At 33.1% G+C, this 20270-nt stretch overlaps 1 protein-coding gene across 16 annotated transcripts in view; it reads left to right on the top strand.

The window, feature by feature from the left end:
• The window catches only part of GlcAT-P (Glucuronyltransferase P), a 764160-nt gene that overhangs the window by 707739 nt on the left and 36151 nt on the right, over nucleotides 1–20270 (top strand). For 11 of the 16 annotated variants that reach the window (XM_075363541.1, XM_075363537.1, XM_075363539.1 and 8 more), the window contains 2 exons: nucleotides 9225–9306; nucleotides 19507–19566. The exons of 2 other annotated variants lie outside the window; for them this stretch is intronic. In XM_075363541.1, coding sequence (XP_075219656.1) covers nucleotides 9262–9306; nucleotides 19507–19566 — 105 coding nt within the window. In that variant the 5' untranslated portion in view covers nucleotides 9225–9261. The remainder of the gene's footprint in view (nucleotides 1–9224; nucleotides 9307–19506; nucleotides 19567–20270) is intronic. 3 more of the 16 variants (XM_075363545.1, XM_075363546.1, XM_075363547.1) reach the window with 2 other exon arrangements.

The raw sequence follows: 20270 nt of genomic DNA, 5'->3' as shown, positions 1-20270 counted from the left end.
TTTTGATATTCTGATTCTCTTAGATGACTGCAGCTTTTCTCAATATTATTTTTAGTGTTAGTTTAATAAAATAATCTTAAATTGATAGTTAAATTAATTTTGCAAGTAACTGATCTGATAAATCATCAATCAGCTGATAATAAAATCAAACAATTGTTATTTTTAATTACATTCTAACTTCAATTTTAATAACATGACAATGACAATCTCATATAGATAGTGACATGTAAATATCAACATAAAGTGGTCATCTCTAAGTATCTGAATATTTGAAGAAGAAAGAACAAAACAAAAAATTTAAAGCTTTACAGTTGTAGTGTAGCAATGAAAACTCTTCAACTGACTTATGAACACTGATGGAATTCAAATTTTATGTGTTAATCTGATAACACTAGTCATGTTTTTATACTGACAACATAAATTCATACTTTACAAGCGTGTTTAATATTTCAGAAAGCAAAGACTCAGAAAATACTTTGTGAGCATTTCTGTCTCAGAATAACCGTTTAGTCCTTATGTTTAATCCAGTTTTCTCTACTTGTAACTCATTTCACCATCTTAGATGGTTAACCATTTTAAAGGTTAACTGCTGAATTTTATTAAGTTAATGTCAGATTAAAAAAAAAGTTATATAGCAATTTCAGGATTGTATCTTAACATCTGTAAGAGATACTCTTTTTCCCAAGAATTTCATTTAACACTATCTCTTCCTCATAAAACAGAATAAGGAAAAATTACCTTTTTGAGATTGCTTACTACAAAATCAGAATATTTATTTCTGGTTTCAAGTTTCAAGATCTTCTTGTCCAGCACAGACAGTGATGAGTCAGTAAATGAAGATTTGAATATTTATTTGCAAAAATATATGTTGCAACACAAATAACATGATAAACAAACCTGTATGGGCTCTTTATGTAACTGTAGATTTTTCACATTCATTCGTCTTCCTAATTGATCATAATTTGTATCTTCTTCACTGCTTCATCTTTTGAATTGAAACCTACTATTCCACTCTCAATTTTAGTGTTTCTGGAGTAGATTGTATTACAAGGCACTACTATTACTACTACTTTATCATAATTTTGTTTGGGAGATATAAATTCTACAATGTACTTCTTATCAGTGATAAATGGAAAACCTGAACAGAAATTCATAGACTGCTTTATCATAGAAAGGAAACTATGTGCTGAAGGAAAGCACCTCATCCTGTGTACAGGATAGAAACATTCACAGGAACATAAATACCTATATTCTGTAATAAATAGCATGAAACATGTTTTGACGATACATAATCAGCCTGCTACCCCTATTAATTTCTTTCATATTTTTTTAATAATAATCACACTAAGAATATATTTTGGCTATAGTCTTTTACACTGAATACTTGTTAATTAAAATGTCAATAAGATAAGATCGGAATGATTATCTCTGAATTCATATAAAAGCAGAAAGATAAACTAGTATGTAGGTAACATACACGTCACTGATGAACAATGTAAACCATAATAGGAACAATAATTTTAAAAAGAAAGAAAAAGATAGATGTTTTACAAATTAGAAATTTTCTTTTAGGTTTTAATTTACTTGGTTTGAAATAAAATGTTACTGTAAGTGATTATTGAACAGTAACAAGTTCTAGCTAATTAATTAATTAACTAAAAAGTTCTATAAGTAATAACAAGTTCTTATCTAGGTAATAATAATATTTGGAATGAAAAAAAAATTTGATTAAAAATAACCGTTTTACCTTTAACAATAAAGTACATTAAATAGCAATAAATGTTAGATTATAAAGAATTTATGATCTGAAGTAATATTTTAATAGAAAAACATTTTAAAAGTTTATCAATTTAATAAAAAATTCAATTTATATTATTTTTAGATATTTCATAATACAACATTAATAATAATGTTTAATTGTAACATGACGATGACAATTAAAACTGTTATAGCTACTAGCAGCAATAGTATAAGTAATAGTCAATTGTGATAATCTAGCTATAACTGAACTATAATTATAATTAATAACCAATTGCTAATACAGGAGATCTTGCCTAGCAGAGATTAACTCATAATACTGCTATAATGCAGATGACCAATTGATTTCCTCAATAAGCTACATACATTTATGATAAATATCAAAATAGTTTATCGCTGTATATTAATAGTAAAGAGTGTAAAACAAAAATATAGAGGAAGTTTTGTGAAATGAAATGGAATCTTTTTGTTGTGTATCTTCCACTATAAGAAAATATATTAAAAAATAAATAATAATAATCGCTTAAAAATATATTAATCTGGGCTTCAGGTTGATCTAGACAAATTAGGCTGGTTATATGAAATTTATAACAATAAAATTATGGAAAAAGTAAATATAAAAATAACTTTCCCTGATGAGCACTAAACACTAATTTTAATAATTAAAACTATCATTTCAGTGTACTATAATATGTTATCATAGAATGAATTATGCAATTTCTGAAAATGACTCGCTTATTTCTTTATGAATCTTCAACAGTTGTACTAGGTAGCAAAGTCAAATTAAACCCAACTGTTTGGTAAACCAATCTTATTTACATAAATCTTTTGTTTTTTCCCCCTCTTCACCTCTGGAATTGCTGTTAGAGCATTACTTCTGACAGAGGTATACAGTCATGATGCTGGTATGCAGACAGCCTGAAGCCTCATTATGCAAAGACAACCCCAACATGCTCGGGGGCCCTCTAAGCGCTCAGCCACAAGCCTGTCCAGCCCAACACCCTCCGGCATTGAATTCCCTGTTGGGTTTCCTCAGAGGCATGTAGTCTGTCAATCACTTTTTTAATGTAGTCTCCTTTAACCTCTTATTCTTGGAGTCCTCTCATCATAATTCTCTGAATGTCTTTTGGATTAAACATGGTCTCTAAGCCCAAGGCTTCCAGCATCTCTTGACGTTTGTTCACAAATTGTGTGCAACTAGAATAAACATGTAATGGGGTCTCTTCTCAGCACACATGGGACAGAGGTCCGAGTGGTCCAAGCCGAATCTGTACAAGTACACTCTATAGCCTCCATGGTCCACCAAGAACTGCATTAAAGAGTAACCCAGTAAGCCATGGGTCCTTTAATACCAACTCCTAAGATCTCCAACAATGCGATGCATCCAACTCCCTTTCGTTCCACTGTCCAATCTGCTTTGCCAGATTCCTAACAGCTCCTCTTCTATATCAACAGAAATTCTAATTTTTTCAGCAAGGAGTAAAGGTACCAATGCCCAGAGTCTCTTCCTTTGCTCAATCAGCAGGTCTGTAGGTAAAAGGCCGGCCAAGACCTCGGCCGCACAATATTGACGTGAATATTGTGGTTATGGTCGCTATAAGAGCGGGTGGAACATTCCGGAATGCGCGGGCACCGATCCCATCAACACCCAGAGCCTTGTCGGGGCTTGTGGCTTTGATTGCAACGGAAACCTCCGCCTCAGTGACTTGGTCTATTTCTAGTGGGGCATCCTCCACCTGTGCTAAATAGTCTACGAGGAAGGACTCCATGTCAGTTGTGTGGTCGTCGTTCGGAGCGGGAGGGTGTTTGGAGTAAATTGGTTCTCCAGGGTGTCGGCGAAAACCTCCGCCCTGTCCGCCTCCGAATATGCCAGAAGGCCAGAAGGTGGCGGGGCTTCTTTCCTCCTCGTAGTTTTTTTTTTAGCCTGAACATCGAGGAGTGATCGTCTGAGACCGAGGCGAGGTATTCATTCCACGAATCCTCTCGATGTTGTGCCAACAACTGTTTCACTCTGTCCGTTTGAATATAAAAAGCCCTTTTATCATCGGGGGACAGGGTGATTCGATATCTCTTCCTCAGTCGGCGCTTTTTTGCTATAGCATCAGAGACGTAAGGTGGGAGATTATTACGGATAGGCCTCGTGGTCTTTTCCGTAGAGCTGTAAGTAAGGTCTTTTCCGCCTCAGTAATCTCAGAAGACTGATTCTCACAGCGAATACCTACAACTTTCCTTCGAACACGTCATGATAAGAAGTTTCAGCAACCTCAGTATCAACAGGAAGCAGATCGTTCATCAGAAGATTGAGAACACGATCTTTATCTATTGCAATTTTATCCTGGGTCGAGAGAGCCGACAGAAGAATGTCTTTTTTCTTCTTATGCCCAAGAATTCTCTAAACGACACCCCATGGGTACTTATTTTCCCTCATCTTATACAAAAGAGCGCCAGGAGTCACGCTTAGAAGACCTAACCTCATGAAAATACTCAATCCTTTTCCTTTCCGACGATATTCCGCAAGCAAGCCTGCACGCCGATCAGGATCATCATCACGTTGTGCTGCTCTCCTGAGCCGGCCTTCAATCCGCTTTATTGCAGTGAAGTCCCGAGTTCAGCATCCAGTTACTCTCTCCCGATGAGTACCTCCAGAAATTGATTGATCAGCGACTTCAACTACCGCAGAAGAAACATTCTTTGCCAGGTCTTATAACGAGAGCTCGTCCAGTCATCGAGCAAAAACCCGAAGACTGGCCGCAAAAATATTAGAAAACTTGGGTCAATCCACCCGCCTGTGCAGAAAGCGCCCCTGCTGAACAGGGACGTACCCCTATAGACATCGCGCAGCCCAACTACCAAATCTCATACTATTAGTCGATGATCGCTAGCGCAAACATCGACTACAGACCAGTTCTGAATCCTACCAGGGATGTCTTTGCCAATGGAAACTTCGATGTTGATACCATGGAAGGCCCTCCATGGCCCGCCTTTCGACCGCGCCAGCGAAAGTAGCCAATTCGCCGGCAACATTAAAGACACCAAAACTGTGCTGCGCAGTGAAACCTTCGATCAATTCGCCACCATCATACGTAATCCCACTGTGCCAAAGAGGTGATTTGGCATTCGCATCAGCCCCTATCAGAATCGGACAACCAGCTACCAGCCTAACAATTCTATCCAATTTCTCCAAATCCTGTTGAGTGGGATCCCTGTACTGAAAGTACGAACTAACAATGACTAGGTCCAAACCATCCACAGCAAGCTTGACAGCAAGCTTGACAGCTACATGATGCGTGTCAGAGACCTGCCGTGTGAAGACGCTATCTAAAGACTTACTGCACAAAACAGCGGATTTACTGTTACCAACGAAAAACTTCTTCCAACCTGGGAAACCTGGCAGATCACCCTTGACCACGTACGGGTGTTGTAGAACTACATCGCGACTCCGTTTTTCGACAACCTCACCTAACTCAACTTGGACTACATAGGCACTCTGGGCATTTAGTTGCCCGAACCTAACTATCGAGAGAGTTGAAGTATATCTCAACCGCTCTCATGTAGCATCCACACTCCTTGCTATTGACTGAGTGCCTATGACTCTTGCGCAACCTTTTACGGTTGACGCAAGTCGGAGCCTCTTGCTTCTGCGAACAATCGTCACGTTTGTGGCCTCTCTCACCACAATGCGCGCAGGCCGACACATACTTACAAAATTTGGCCCTGTGGCCAAAGCGACAACATTTGTAGCATTGCTGTACGTCAAGGTATTCCTTGACGCGGCAGGATGCGAAACCGAAAAAGATTCTTCCCTCAGACAAAAACTTCTGAAGAGACCATCACCTAACTCGAACACACCGTGATACCGTAGGGCATCACGCTTCCCTGTCTTGAAGACCAGCCTACATTCCTGTTTGAACGTAGCCTCGTCCAAGTCTGTATTCTGTTCCCTCATCAGAGAGGCTGAAGTCAGTGTCATATATTATGACACATGTCCTACGCCTGCGTTTGGTGTCCACCTTGACCTCAAGTTTCCTAACCGCTAGAGAGTCCTGGATGAACTGGATAGTCTCCTTATTATCTGCAACCACTACCAGTCTCTTGTTGGTCTCTTTTATGTCTCTAATATTTGGCCCTTTCGGCTGTCAAGAAAGGCAACCTCAAAGTCCTTATTAAGATTGGAACTTGATTTGGTGGATCTCTTTGGCTTGTTTACAAAAAGCACTTCTGGTTTCTTGGCCTGGCTACCTCAGCATAGCGCCTGGACTGTGCTGGGTCCGGAACTGCTTTTTGAAGCACCTTGACCTCCTTCGGCTTGGAGGCCAGGGTCTCGTACCCTTTTACCATAGCAGAAAGGACTTCTTTAATCTTAGTCAACCGAGGAACAATGGTCTTCCTTCTACCGTATCACTGGGCAAGCCCACTGGTGTGACGACTGCCCGCAGCGAGCCATGGGTAGCTGGAGACCTAGAATATTCTCCTGTCACTCTTCGCACCTCTTCACCGCTGTTGGATCGATGGCGTGAAGTACGGATACTAGCACGCAATCGCATATTACGGCCCTCGTTTTTAAAAGAACGTAAGTAGGACTAAGGGTCGATCCCTTTACTCGTTACAGGGACTTACGACCAGAAGTCGTTGCCACCTTATCGTCACCCTGAGGCGGGTGGCCGAACAAATTTTGCACCTTGAACCGTGTGAATAATTCTAAATAATGAGTCTAAGATAAATGGACGCTACCGTTGTTACAGCCTTGATACAGCAAAAACTCAGAACTGGGGAAGGTGTTCACTCGACCGTCAGCTCAAAATAGCACTGAAAAGACTCAGAACACAACGTAATCTCAGTTCGCATCAAAGGGCCAGAGATAATATCTTCCACAGCAGCGGTAAGCTCCGTATCGACTTCTATTATGCTTCTTTTAACATTTTTGTCAAAATTTTTTCTGAGTTTTTTGGTTAACTTTTTGAACCGCCTAACCACCTCCTCCATCCGGATCGATAGATCTGGAACGGTTTGAGTAAATAAGAGCTGGAGAAGGAGATAAGGGAACGGGAAGTTTCCCCCGTGTCCTGCTCGTGGCACTTAGAAAAATTTTAAGTTGCTCACCACACAATAGGGTAAAATTTTCTAAGACGTTGTTTACGCGAAAGTTGTGACGTCAAACACCAGCTCAGACTTGCTGATTGACTTAGAATAATTTTCGTTCAGTCTATAGTAATTTAACATAGGCTGTTATGGAGAAAAAACCTCACTTTGAAAATCGTAAATAACAGATCAGTCCGGCGTCCAAAACTCGTAAAACTTCACAGAATTATCCACAGTATATGCAACCACAATATCCAATAAACGAAATCGTAAAGTATTTTTTAAAAAACAATCAAAACTATAGAAACCGTACAGCGGCAAAAACACGTCCAAACATCATGAGTTCATCCACTCGACTTATTTACATAAATCTGTTGACTCTTATCACAATACGTTCACATGATAAATAGGCCGCTATTTCATTTTTAGCATGTAATGTTTTTCAGTATTCTATTCAGTATAATTTAATGTGATATTTATTATAACTTTTAGAAGTACAATGAATTAATTTCTGTTCTAAAATGTTTTAATATGTAACAAATTTAGTTTATTTCATATTTTTATAATATTAAAAAAATTTTACAGAATCCATCAAAAAAATTGAACATGCCATCAAAACAATATTTTTTATTTTACTGCTAAAATTATATTTTAAACATAATCTTTTAAACTAAATTAAAATATTTAGAGATATTCTGTTATTATTCAAATTATATTTTACAAATAATTTTAGTATAGCCTACAACAATAGTTATTATGATGTAGTTATCAAAACCAAAGTATTTTAAACACTGAAAATGCCTTCAATTCAGTTACCACAACACTACAATGAATTTAATTGAAAATATATTTAAAGAGATCAAACAAACAAAAAAAATATCACTTTAAAACCAGAGAGGTCTGGGACAAATTAAGGGTTAAACAAATATGAATTATTCTATTTTTATTGTAGACATTATTACCAAATAATTTTTTAATTTTGTACCGATACTAATAATATATATTGTTGTTATTATTAAATAAAAGCAAGTTACAATTTACTAATCATAAATTCAACTAAATAAAAAGTAATATGTCAGTATAGCTAGTAAATTAGCTTTACATGACAAATAAAGATTTTATTTATTGCCATAATTTTGGTAGTCAGTGATTTATTAAGATATAACATACACTTACACTGGAAGCGACTGTACCAAGTAATAATAGTGGTAGACTATTACTTTTCTTTCTCTTCTAGATAAACAGTGGGCTTTGCTGATTTATACTTGAAGATTAATCAACAACAAAACATAATTTTTCTTTAAATTTTATTTTAATTACCTGATAAAAAATTCAATGATATTAAAATTCTTTGAATAACTGGGATATTGAAGATAACTTTCAGTTAACCTGAAAATTTATTTGCACCAATTATGATCCCACCACCAGTCTTATCACCAGGTTTCTATTTTATTAATTAGAATAACAAAAATCATAAATAAGCCCTGACTTCATTAAAAAACAAATCTTGTTTAATTTGTTAATGTGTATATAGTTTGTGAATGATGAAAATCATTAAAATTAATTCAGACAATTACAAAATTATAATCTATGAAATATTTTACACTCAGATTTATGTGATAATTTATTTCACTCAATTTTCAGAATGTTTCTAGGGAAACAATGGTTTATTAATATAAATAAAACAACCATTTTTTAATAAAACCTTTTCTATATAACTTACAACTTTCTTTTGAGCTGTGAATAATGATGTGTCAATAGACTGTATCTCCTTATAAGCTTACAATATGATGTCTTTGCAACACCTGAAATATCTCAGGAGATATTAACATCCAGGAAACTGAAAAGTTTCAAAATTAGGATAAAGTGACAACAGTTGAAGCAAAGTTAAGTTCAATAAACCATTTCTTATAGAATGATCTACAAGTTTATGCTTCAATTAAACTTACTAGTACCATCAATATACACAAATTTTCTCATTTTCAAATAAAAAAAATTAATTGATGAATACACATTTAATTTTTTTATTTAATGCTGGATCAACTTATGATCATTATAAAAAATAAATATAAAAAATACCAATACCATGCAATGAAATATCCCAGGTACTGTTGGGGCTTCAAGTAGTAAGGAATGCAATTATGCCTTATCCAGAACTAAATTTTTCTTTAATTAATTTATTAAAACTTTCATTTTTTGGGAAGTGTATATTGTAGATTCTGGAGTAATTACACTACAGTTCATATAAACTAAATACTAATTCTTTGTATTTAATGACCTATTATGATTAACTTCCTTTTACAAAATTAGTAGTTTTTGAAAGTAATATATATTACAATTGAGATTTTAGTGTTGTTTTATTTACTAAATGAGTTCTCTTTTTACAGTGAGTGCCTCTGCACAAATACCTGCCTTAAAATTGTCATGTCAAGCCTTGATTGTATCGAGAATACACATATTCTTCCTAAGGTAATTAATTTTTGAAAACAAAAATAACACCTATTTCTTGTTTAACTGTATTTACTTATTAAACAATCAGAATTTGAGTCTCATCCTAATGATGAGCTTCAAAAAATCTCTCTTTAAATAAAATGATTTATAATCACATATGTTTCAGTATTTCTAATACTCACTGTTTGCTGCATAATTAATTTTTACCCGTTAAATAATTCAGCCTACTAAAAATTATGTTAGACTGAAAGTGGATCCACCAATTTCTATAATTAAAAATTTATATATATATATATATATATATATAAATTTTTTTTTTTCTACTAAATGTATTTTAATAATAGTCTGGTGAATTAGTGTGACAAATAGTAAATATTAAAACCAATACATAATTATTACACCAAGTTGCTACAATGTAATTCAGTAAAATCATACATTACATTAATATAATTCTTAAAATACACGTACATTAGCATTAAAGTATGAGATATGTTATTTCATTGAGTAATGAGTTTATCATCTATTAAAAGTGTTTATTTTAATATTTTATAATAACTATGAGTAAATGTAAAACAGTTTTAATAAAATACTTTCTTTTTTTTTTGTCTTCGGTCATTTGACTGGTTTGATGAAGCTCTCCAAGAATCCCTATCTAGTGCCAGTCGTTTCATTTCGGTATACGCCTTACATCTTACATCCCTAACAATTTGTTTTACATATTCCAAACGTGGTCTGCCTACACAATTTTTCCCTTCTACTTGTCCTTCCAATATTAAAGCGACTATTCCAGGATGCCTTAGTATGTGGCCTATAAGTCTGTCTCTTCTTTTTACTATATTTTTCCAAATGCTTCTTTCTTCATCTATTTGCCGCAATACCTCTTCATTTGTCACTTTATCCACCCATCTGATTTTTAACATTCTCCTATAGTACCACATTTCAAAAGCTTCTAATCTTTTCTTCTCAGATACTCCGATCGTCCAAGTTTCACTTCCATATAAAGCGACACTCCAAATATACACTTTCAAAAATCTTTTCCTGGCATTTAAATTAATTTTTGATGTAAACAAATTATATTTCTTACTGAAGGCTCGTTTAGCTTGTGCTATTCGGCATTTTATATCGCTCCTGCTTCGTCCATCTTTAGTAATTCTACTTCCCAAATAACAAAATTCTTCTACCTCCATAATCTTTTCTCCTCCTATTTTCACATTCAGTGGTCCATCTTTGTTATTTCTACTACATTTCATTACTTTTGTTTTGTTCTTGTTTATTTTCATGCGATAGTTCTTGCGTAGGACTTCATCTATGCCATTCATTGTTTCTTCTAAATCCTTTTTACTCTCGGCTAGAATTACTATATCATCAGCAATAAAATACTGCATTATATATACTGTATGAATAATTAATACATTTTAACACTCAACTTTTTTGTACTAATAAAACCGTAAATTGTACAAATAGCTATTTACGTAGTGGGTCAAACACTACTCTTGCTATAGCAAGCTGATGAATTGCTATAGCAATTCATCAGCGTAGGTTTTGTAATTTCCTAATAGTTTTTGCACATCTTGAAAAAAAAAAATTATACTATTTTAAATTTTTTTTGTTTACTTTTTAAAAATGTATTTTTAACATTAATATTTTAAATGATCAGTTATATTAATATACATAAAATACATCTTATAAAATATTACAGATTTATATGGCAAAATGCTTAGAAAAATATTAACAGATAGAAATGATAGATGAGAAAATAAAGTATGTAAAGGGTGATGAAAGAGATTGTAATGGCTATAGAATAGATCATTGATTGATTAAGAATAGGAGTAGGTGACCTGGTTTTACCCAGTAGATACCTCAGCTACTAATTTGGTTTTTGTGTAACCCCCAGTAAGGAAACAGAATTCTTGAACAGTTCCACAGACAGAAAGATAGATTAAGTCCAACTGCAGTCTGGAAATGGTAATGAGGGAATGGCTCATTAAAATAGCTAAAGCACAAAAATTAACCTGGTACTCCTACCGTAAAAAATGTCTATCCATAAATGCAAATATAAGACACTACAACACAGTATAAAACCAGAAGTCAGATATGCAGCAGAAACACTCTTTCACCTAAATGAACAATCAAAGATCGACATACTCAGAAAATCAAAAGAAGAATTGGAAGAAACTGCATCAACAAAAATTACCAGAAAGACTGACAGTAGTGGATCGTGCCCAACAAAGTCATGTACAAAGAGTTAGAACCCATCATGATACCATGCATAATAGAAGACAAGGATTCTTTGACACATCATGAAGATGTGAGATTCAGGACTTCTGAAAGAGCTGGAACAGTACAATCTTGACATGAAAAACACAATGACAGGATGCAGATGGATCAGAGAAATAAGAGAGGATGTGAAGGAAATTGGCATTACACTAAAAGACACCACAGACAAGATAAAATTAAATGAAAAAAATCAATCACAAAAACAGTCGCTTCACACTCACAAGAAAGAAACTCATAACATAAAATTTTCAATACCAGAAAGGCCATAGAGATCAGAACATATGAAAACGTACTGGGAGGGCTGCAAGGCCTGAACAGTCCCTTCGAAGAGACTTGGAAAATGACCTGACTAAAGTGATCATATGCAGTCATAAAAGATGAAAAAAAAAACAATATTTGAATACAAACTCTTTGTACATGTTACATGAGGGTGTAAGAAATTCAGGGTTACTCAACTAGTATTGTTTGAATACTCATCAAGAAATATTGTTTTTGTGATAGAAATTCTTTTAATTTAAAGTTAAATAAATTAGTTGAAAAATCTTTTAGAAGTTTTGGTAATTTGTTAAAAATAGTAAAAGTATAAGATCCCTTCTTGTAGGGCGAAGTGTTACATTATGTCATACATAATTTTGTTTTTGGGTTTCATAGGAAAGAATAGTATTTTTTAGAAATAAATGATACTTATTTCATGTAAAGTATTATGTTCAAAAAATTATAAATGTATGAAAATATTAAAATTTTTAATTTTAAATACCGATCAGCATCATAATCATTTATAAGCATCAAACAACAATCTGACAGATTGCTTTTATATTCTGAAAGTTTTAATGTAAGATCATGGATCCTATGATATTAGGATCTCAAGGATTATAGAAAATTCAAAATAAAATCAAGTAAGAAATTAATTTAAATGCTGCAGATTTACTAACAATGAAAATCAAGCAAGAAGCTATTGGGAAGAATGCTAAGAATTTATCCCTTTAAATATTTTCCTCAGAACTATTACTCCTTAATCTATGCAAATATTGTATAATTTTAAGTATTCTTTACTTTTCCAGTATTGCTTAAAATGTATTTAGAGTATATTATAATATACTTATACTCTGTTCTTTTGGTGACTGCTTGAAATGCAAATTAATTATATGTAATTACTTATTAGTTGATCTGTTTACAGTCAGTTCTCTATTTTCATCTGCAACTAGTCACTGAAAGTATAAATTTAAGTCAGATTACAAGTATATGAAATTTATATAAACATTTTCATTGTTTTAGGTGAATATTGTGTTTTATTTTTCAGTTATTTGAGATACTGAACAGAAGTTTCAAATAATAAATACAGAAAAGCTACCGAAATAGGACATTATATGATTAAATATTTATGTAGAATTTTTTCAATGACTATGAGCATATTAACACTAGAAATTTTATTTTAGAGGGGCATGTGTATCATGTATTTGTTCCCATAGGTCTAGTGGTTTTTTATAAGATATTTTAACCTTACAACTGAATTACAAACTGACCAGATTATAATAATAAGTAGCAATATATTGTCGCTTGTTCGCTGCTCGACCAGGATATTGAGAGATTCACAACTGAAAATGTTTACATAATTACAATTTATTAGTTAAAGAACATAAGTAAAACATATAAATCAATAATAATGAATATAGTAATAATAATAATAATAATAAGTGACAAACAACTCACAATAATAATTAGAATAATGACAATAATAAATAAACAAATAATGATCATAGTAATCACAACTACAACAATAATAATAAATGCCAATAATAATAATTATAAACAATGATTACATACAAAACAGAATTTAAAGTAATTGTCAGGATTTATTCACAGATAGATAAATAATGAAAAGCAGAACTCAGTCCCACTGACAAAAGACATTAGCATGACCACTAGTCTTAACACTTTTAACCAAACTAGTCTTGCATTAACAACAATAATACAATAGATAAGACAAAAATTCTTAGTTTTTTCACTACAAATACCTTTGCTATTCACAAATAAACTACCCTAACAATTTATGAATGAAATTTAATACATTACCTCTTTCACTTATAGTCTTACAGTAACTCACCAAACCATTTCTTGTTTTCATGTACTGGAATTACTTGTAACATCACCATAATTGCATCAAACCTAAACTAGAAATTCACTCCTTCACTGACTTACTCACAGAATACTCCCTTGCGCTGACTGACATCTTGCAGATTCTCATCTCGCAGACAACATCATAATGTCTTGCTTAGACTGATTCACAGACCTAATTTTTAACTAGTCTTCTCTGAAGTATTTACAATCCTATCCTCTTTACCTGCTAGACCAGACCCAAATCAAAGTGTGAGAATGATTAACCACCCTCACATTTTCCCATGAAATTTCAAACCTTGGTCCGGTAACTCTTTTCACGGAATGAAATGTATTTAGTGTGTCAGTAGGCAGTATTACAAAAGACGATTGTTAAACGGGCTTGTTACCTTTACAAAGGTTCCTTTTAGCCTCTTTCTGGATTCTCCTATTATTATATTTTCTACTACTTTCTTCTTAATTGGCAGGAATTCATTACTCAGGTCTGCTATACTGGTCTTGTTACAATATATTAGTTCCTACTTGAACATAATTGACCATTTTTCCATGGATGGGTAAATTTGGATTAGGAAAGATGAATGCCAAAGGTGGAAGACTGCTAGATTTCTGTGAACAGTATGGATGAATGCCACTAACACATGCTTTGAAATGCCCAAAAGAAGAAGGTATACTTAGACAATGCCAAGAGATGGGAGGAGATACCAGATTGACTATATTCTGGTTAAGGATAGGATAAAAACCAAATAAAGTCTAGTCATTTGTACCCTGAATATGACATAGACAGTGATCATGTCCTTGTGATAGCAAAGTGATATTAGATATTGGAAATACAAAAGAGCTAGCCAGCATAAATGGTACATAGGAAAACTCAAGGAAGAGGAAATAGTTAAGGTGCTGAAAATAATGAGAGATGTTGATCAGCAGAGAAGAAGGATGGGAAGGAATGAAAGAAACCATAACAGTAACGGCTAAGGAAATAATAGGGCTAAACAAGTTAGAACCAAGGAAACCATGGATGACCAAAGAAATACTGGACCTCATTGAAGAGTGAAACAAGTTAAGAGGAAAGACCTGGAGAAGTACAGATGGATAAAGAACATGATTACTCAAAAATGCAGACTAAAAAAAAGAAAGGTGGATGCAAGACAGAAATGAGGAGATTCAGAAAGACCTAGAAAGAGGAAAAACTGACAGAGCTTACTTGAGTATTAAGTCAATGATGATAAAATTGAGAACAAAAACAAATATGGTAAGGAATAAAAGTGGGGATCTTCTCTTTGATTTAGATGATGGAAAGAATATATTGAGGAGCTATATGAAGGAAAGGATATTGTTAACACTAGGGAATATCTGGAAGATGAAAATAGAGTGGATAATGACATGATGGGACCACCTGTATCTAAGGAAGAATTTTTCAATGCCTTGAATAACCTGAATAATGGCGAAGCAACAGGCACAGATAACATCCTGGCAGAAATATTTAAAAAATTAAGAGAGTCAACAAAGGAGTGTTTGTATAGGCTTATCAAACATTGCTATGAAGAGGGAACGATACTGCCACTGGTTTTTATAAATAGCAAAACTGTAATAATTCCTAAGAAGGGAAATGCAATCGATTGCCCCAATTACAGAAGCGCTGACAATCTCTTTGTTATCCCACACTTCAAAACTAATGCTAAACATTGTTAAAAGCCAAATAAAAGGGAAAATTGAGACAAATTTGGGAGAGGACCAGTTCGGTTTCAGATCTAGGAAGGGAACTAAAGAGGTGATACTAGTGCTAAGAGTGTTATTGGAGAGAAGAATTGGGGTTAATAAGAAGACATTTTTGATTTTTGTAGTCTTAGAAAAAGCCTTTGACAAGGTGAATTGGGAATTGCTATTTCAAACAATGAGGGAAATAAGCTCGACTGGAGGGATAGGAGATTAATTTTGAATCTGTATAAAATACAGAAAACGGAGATTGAAATCAACGGCTTAAAGAAAGAGGCCAAAATAAGAAGGGGAGTCAGGCAAGGTTGCCAACTGTTGTCATTTCTGTTTAATTTGTTTATTGAAAAAGCTATTATAGAAATGAAAGAAGAAACAAAAGGAATCAGGGGTAATGGAAAACCCATACATTGTATCTGCTTTGCAGATGATTTTGTGTTACTGGCAGAATTAGCAAGAGGAATGAAGATTATGTTAGAAACTCTATCTAAAGTACTAACAAAATTTAAACTGAAAATGAATAAGGAGAAGACAAAGATTATGGCTGTAGGAAAAACAAAGGAAAGTACAAGAGTTGATATTAAATTAGACGGTACTGTTGTAGAGAAGATTGACAGTTTTTGTTATTTGGGAAGCACCATCACTAGTGATAATAAATGTGGCACAGAAGTAAAAAGAAGAATAGCGCTGGCAAAACAAGCTTTCCAGGATAAAAAGAATATACTGACTGACAATCATATGAGTATGCAAATAAGAAAACAGTTTGCTAAAACTTATGTCTGGAGTGTTTTTATGGGTGTGAAACATGGATGCTTGGGAAAGCAGAAAGAAGACTGGAAGCAATGGAAATGTGGATTTGGAGGAGAATAACAAGAACAAGCTGGGTGGTTAGGGAAATAAATGATCAAGTGTTAGCAGAAGTGAATGAGAGGAGGTCCTTGCTAAATGTTATACGAAGAAGAAGAGTGAAATTGATAGGACATGTAATATGACATGACCAGTTCTTGACGAATATATTTGAGGCCAAAGTTTTGGGTAAAATACCTAGAGGTAGACCGAGTGCAAACATCATCAATAGTGTTAAAGAAGAGATGGGTCTTGGTTCATATAATGACTTGAAGAGAGAAGCGGAGATGAGAGTGACGTGGCTAAATCACATAGCCTTTAGTGAATGATGATGATGACTTGACCATAGCATGGTGCTGCTTAAAATATAAAAAAAATATTAAATTATTTATTTAACTGTTCACAGATACACATATGCATGCGTGTGAACACACACACACACACATTTCTAATCTAAGTAATAGCTAATAGTTACATTCATTAAATAAAAATCTATTTGATAACCTTAGTCTATTTAAAGTCAAATAGATATAAATTAAGAAAAATTTCAGTTTTTAAATACTATAAATGAAGGTTTATTTTCACACATTTTTAGAAACTGTATAGCTCCTTCATTAATGGTATTAGAGATAATGATGATCATGATGATGACATTAATTATACCATTTTGAAGTAATTATATTTATTTATAAAATCATATAAATGAAGATTAAATAATATTATTATTTAAATTTATTTTATTATTATTTATCAAACAGGCTGTTCACACATTAAGTAAAACACTGATAAAATTTGACAACTGAATGTGTAGTGTAGTATATAGTTAATTACCAACAAATAACAATGTGAAATTAAGTATTAATTGATGTTCTATTTTAACTAGTAAGTAATCAATGGTATACTTAAACTAATAATTATAATATAAACAAGGTTTCTACAATAAGTATAAAAGAAACAAAAATGTGAGTTAAAACTTAAGAATAAGAAAAAAGTGTATTGTATATGAAAACAGAGGACTAGCTGCACATAATGAAAATTACACTTTGCATTACACTATGATATAAATTGCAGGTTAAATCTACAGATATTTTATGGAAGTTTAATGGTAAAAGTCCTTGCAACAAATGACACAAATTATAGTTTAGTTCCATGTTAAAATTCACACAAAGCTGTCAATTACAATGGCATTTAAAAAGGTATTAAGTATCTTTTATTCTACTTTGACAGCTTTTGCTCATACAATGGAATCATTACAGCTTAATTGTTTATAAACATAAATTAATATTTTTTTAAACTAACACTCAATAATTGCGTTTAATAATACATTTAATAATGCACTCAATAATTTCATTTTAACCGTAATATTAATTCTGTCATTCATATGTTTTAACCACATTATGGGTTCTTATAAAAGAACCCATGATGATATAAATCATGATATAAATCATACGATATGATATAAATCATATGATATATGATATGATATATCATATGATATATGATATAAATCATACATAAAATTTAACAAGATAATGAGCAAGTCAGTAAACTACTCCACTGAGAGGAAGTTTCTCTGTGGGTTATTACAGTTCCTTTTATTACTCTCCTCCTTTCATTATCCTTCATCCTTTTTTCTTGAATAAATATCATAGGAATTATATCTCAGACTCTATCTATGGTATTATGCCGGGACCTTTTAGTAGCCAGCATCTTTATTGTAACTCAATTTGCAGGACTGTCTAGATATTTTTTTCCAAACTAGCAATTTTACCTAAAGCCAAACTAATGGCTTTAGTACCTGTCAGGTAAAGGCAGGCCTCCTAATTTAAAATAGAACAGAGAAAATAACTCTCAGGCTCTCTCTTTTTCTGTTTAGCCTCTGGAACCACCGTCAGATATTACTTCAGAGGATGATATGTATGAATGTGAATGAAGTGTAGTCTTGTACAGTCTCAGGTTGGTGACGCCTGAAACGTGTGGTTAATTGAAACCCAACCACCAAAGAACACTGGTATCCACGATCTAGTATTCAAATCCATATAAAAGTAACTGCCTTTACTAGGATTTGAATCTTAGAAATCTTGACTTCAAAATCAGCTGATTTGTGATGAGTTAACCACTAGACCAGCCTGGTGGAACTCTCAGGCTCTGCTTATGATATTCATTACAGTCAGCATAATTCTTTACAATAGAAATAAAAAACACCTCATTACAATATTAGTATTATTGCAACATTGATAAGGAGCTTTAATTTTAAAAAATATCATTAATCATTAAATGATTACTGATTACTGATAAGAATTGTAGGGAATGAACGTAACAGAGATGGCTCATAATACATTCAACCATACATATATTAGTAATACAGTAATACTTCCAGCCAGATTTAATTTCTTGCATCGATTGTGGGAGAAAATTGTAATCAGGACCTGATTACAAGAAGGATTAGTGAGGGAGTCTTCAACTAGTAATAAAAAACTGAACTGTTGTGAGTTGTAACTAAATCAGCAACCCTAAATTTTATTTGTAAAATTTATTTGCAAACTCATTATTTATATTTAAATTCAGGTTCTTCTATTAATTTTTAATAATTAAATTCTTTTGTAAAACACCTAGTAATAACACCGGGAAACAAAAGAATTTATTTTTGTCTCAGGAAGAAAAATATGTGATTCTAATAGTGTTTTTTCTCCTGAATTCAAATATGATATCAGTTTTCTCCATTATGCAAGGTTTTTGAGAGACAGGCATTTATAATTATAAACATTTTAATACTTTCTGCATTCTTAACTACACAATATTTAAACATTTGACTTACCTAGTAAATAAGAAATGACGATTTTCTGCTATATTTCACCTGTGGAGCATCCCTCTTGATAGTCCAACAATAATCGGCCAACATATTAGGATTCCATTTGCCTTGATACCTCTTTTCCATAGCTGAAATCTCCTGATGAAAGTGTTCCCTGTGCTCATCACTCACTGCACCACGATTTTCCAGAAGAAATCTAGGTGCGAGTATAGAAAGTGTACTTTTAACAACATATTACAACCAAAATTTTTATAAGATGTTATAAGATCGTTGACAATATCACAGTAATTTTCCAAAAAACTCTGTGTAACATTTTTGAATGATTGTCAAGCTGCTTTCTTCAGTGGATGCAATAGCTTCTCAAACTTTTCATCAAGCATTAGTGATTGTATTTGTGGGCCCAGAAAATATTCCTTCTTTATTTTTTCATCCCTAATTTTAGGTAACTTTTGTTTTAGGTACATGAAACCAGGAGTGTTGACATGGCCTCAACAAAATTCTTCATTAGTCCTAGTTTGGTATGTAACGGAGGTAGATATGCATTTTTAGGATTACACAATAGGTCATGTTTCACATTTTTCTGTTCAGGAATTATTGATTTGCATTTAGGTCATTCTTTTCTAATGAAATGGTTTTTTCTGTTCCTACTTCCCCACTCACACAAAAAGCAACAGTACTTTGTGTAACCAAGCTGCAGACCAAGAAAAAGTGCAATTTCCTTCAAATCACCACAAATATTTCATTCATACAATGCATATTGAAGCTTTTCCAATATAGATTTAAAGCTTTCATATGTTTTTTTCTTTCATAGTAGCAGAGTGAGCCACAGGTACTGATGGGAATTTATTGCCAGTATGCAGAAGTACCGTTTTTAAATTAATTTTAGAGGAATCAATGAACAAGCACCATTCTGTTTGGTTATGTTCATTACAAAGTGTCTCCATACGAGAAGAAATGTTATTACAAAACACTAAGCCATTTTCTTCAGAAAAATAGTCTTTAAATACAGAATGACGATTACGATAAGTACATATCTTCATATTCTTTTAAAGACGATTCCATCTTTTAGCTGGGAAGCAAGCATTTCAGAGTGTTTTTTGGATAACTTTAAATCTCGTATGAAATCATTAAGATTTTCTTGAATCACTAAATGAGACTCAGATGAACTGTTTTGTTCAAAAGTTGTATCAACAGAATCTGTTTCTTTTACTTTCTTACTTCC

The sequence above is a fragment of the Lycorma delicatula genome, chromosome 4, assembly GCF_047948215.1.
Source record: "Lycorma delicatula isolate Av1 chromosome 4, ASM4794821v1, whole genome shotgun sequence".
Lineage (NCBI taxonomy): Eukaryota > Metazoa > Arthropoda > Insecta > Hemiptera > Fulgoridae > Lycorma > Lycorma delicatula.
This window is presented reverse-complemented; position numbering and strand designations above follow the sequence as displayed.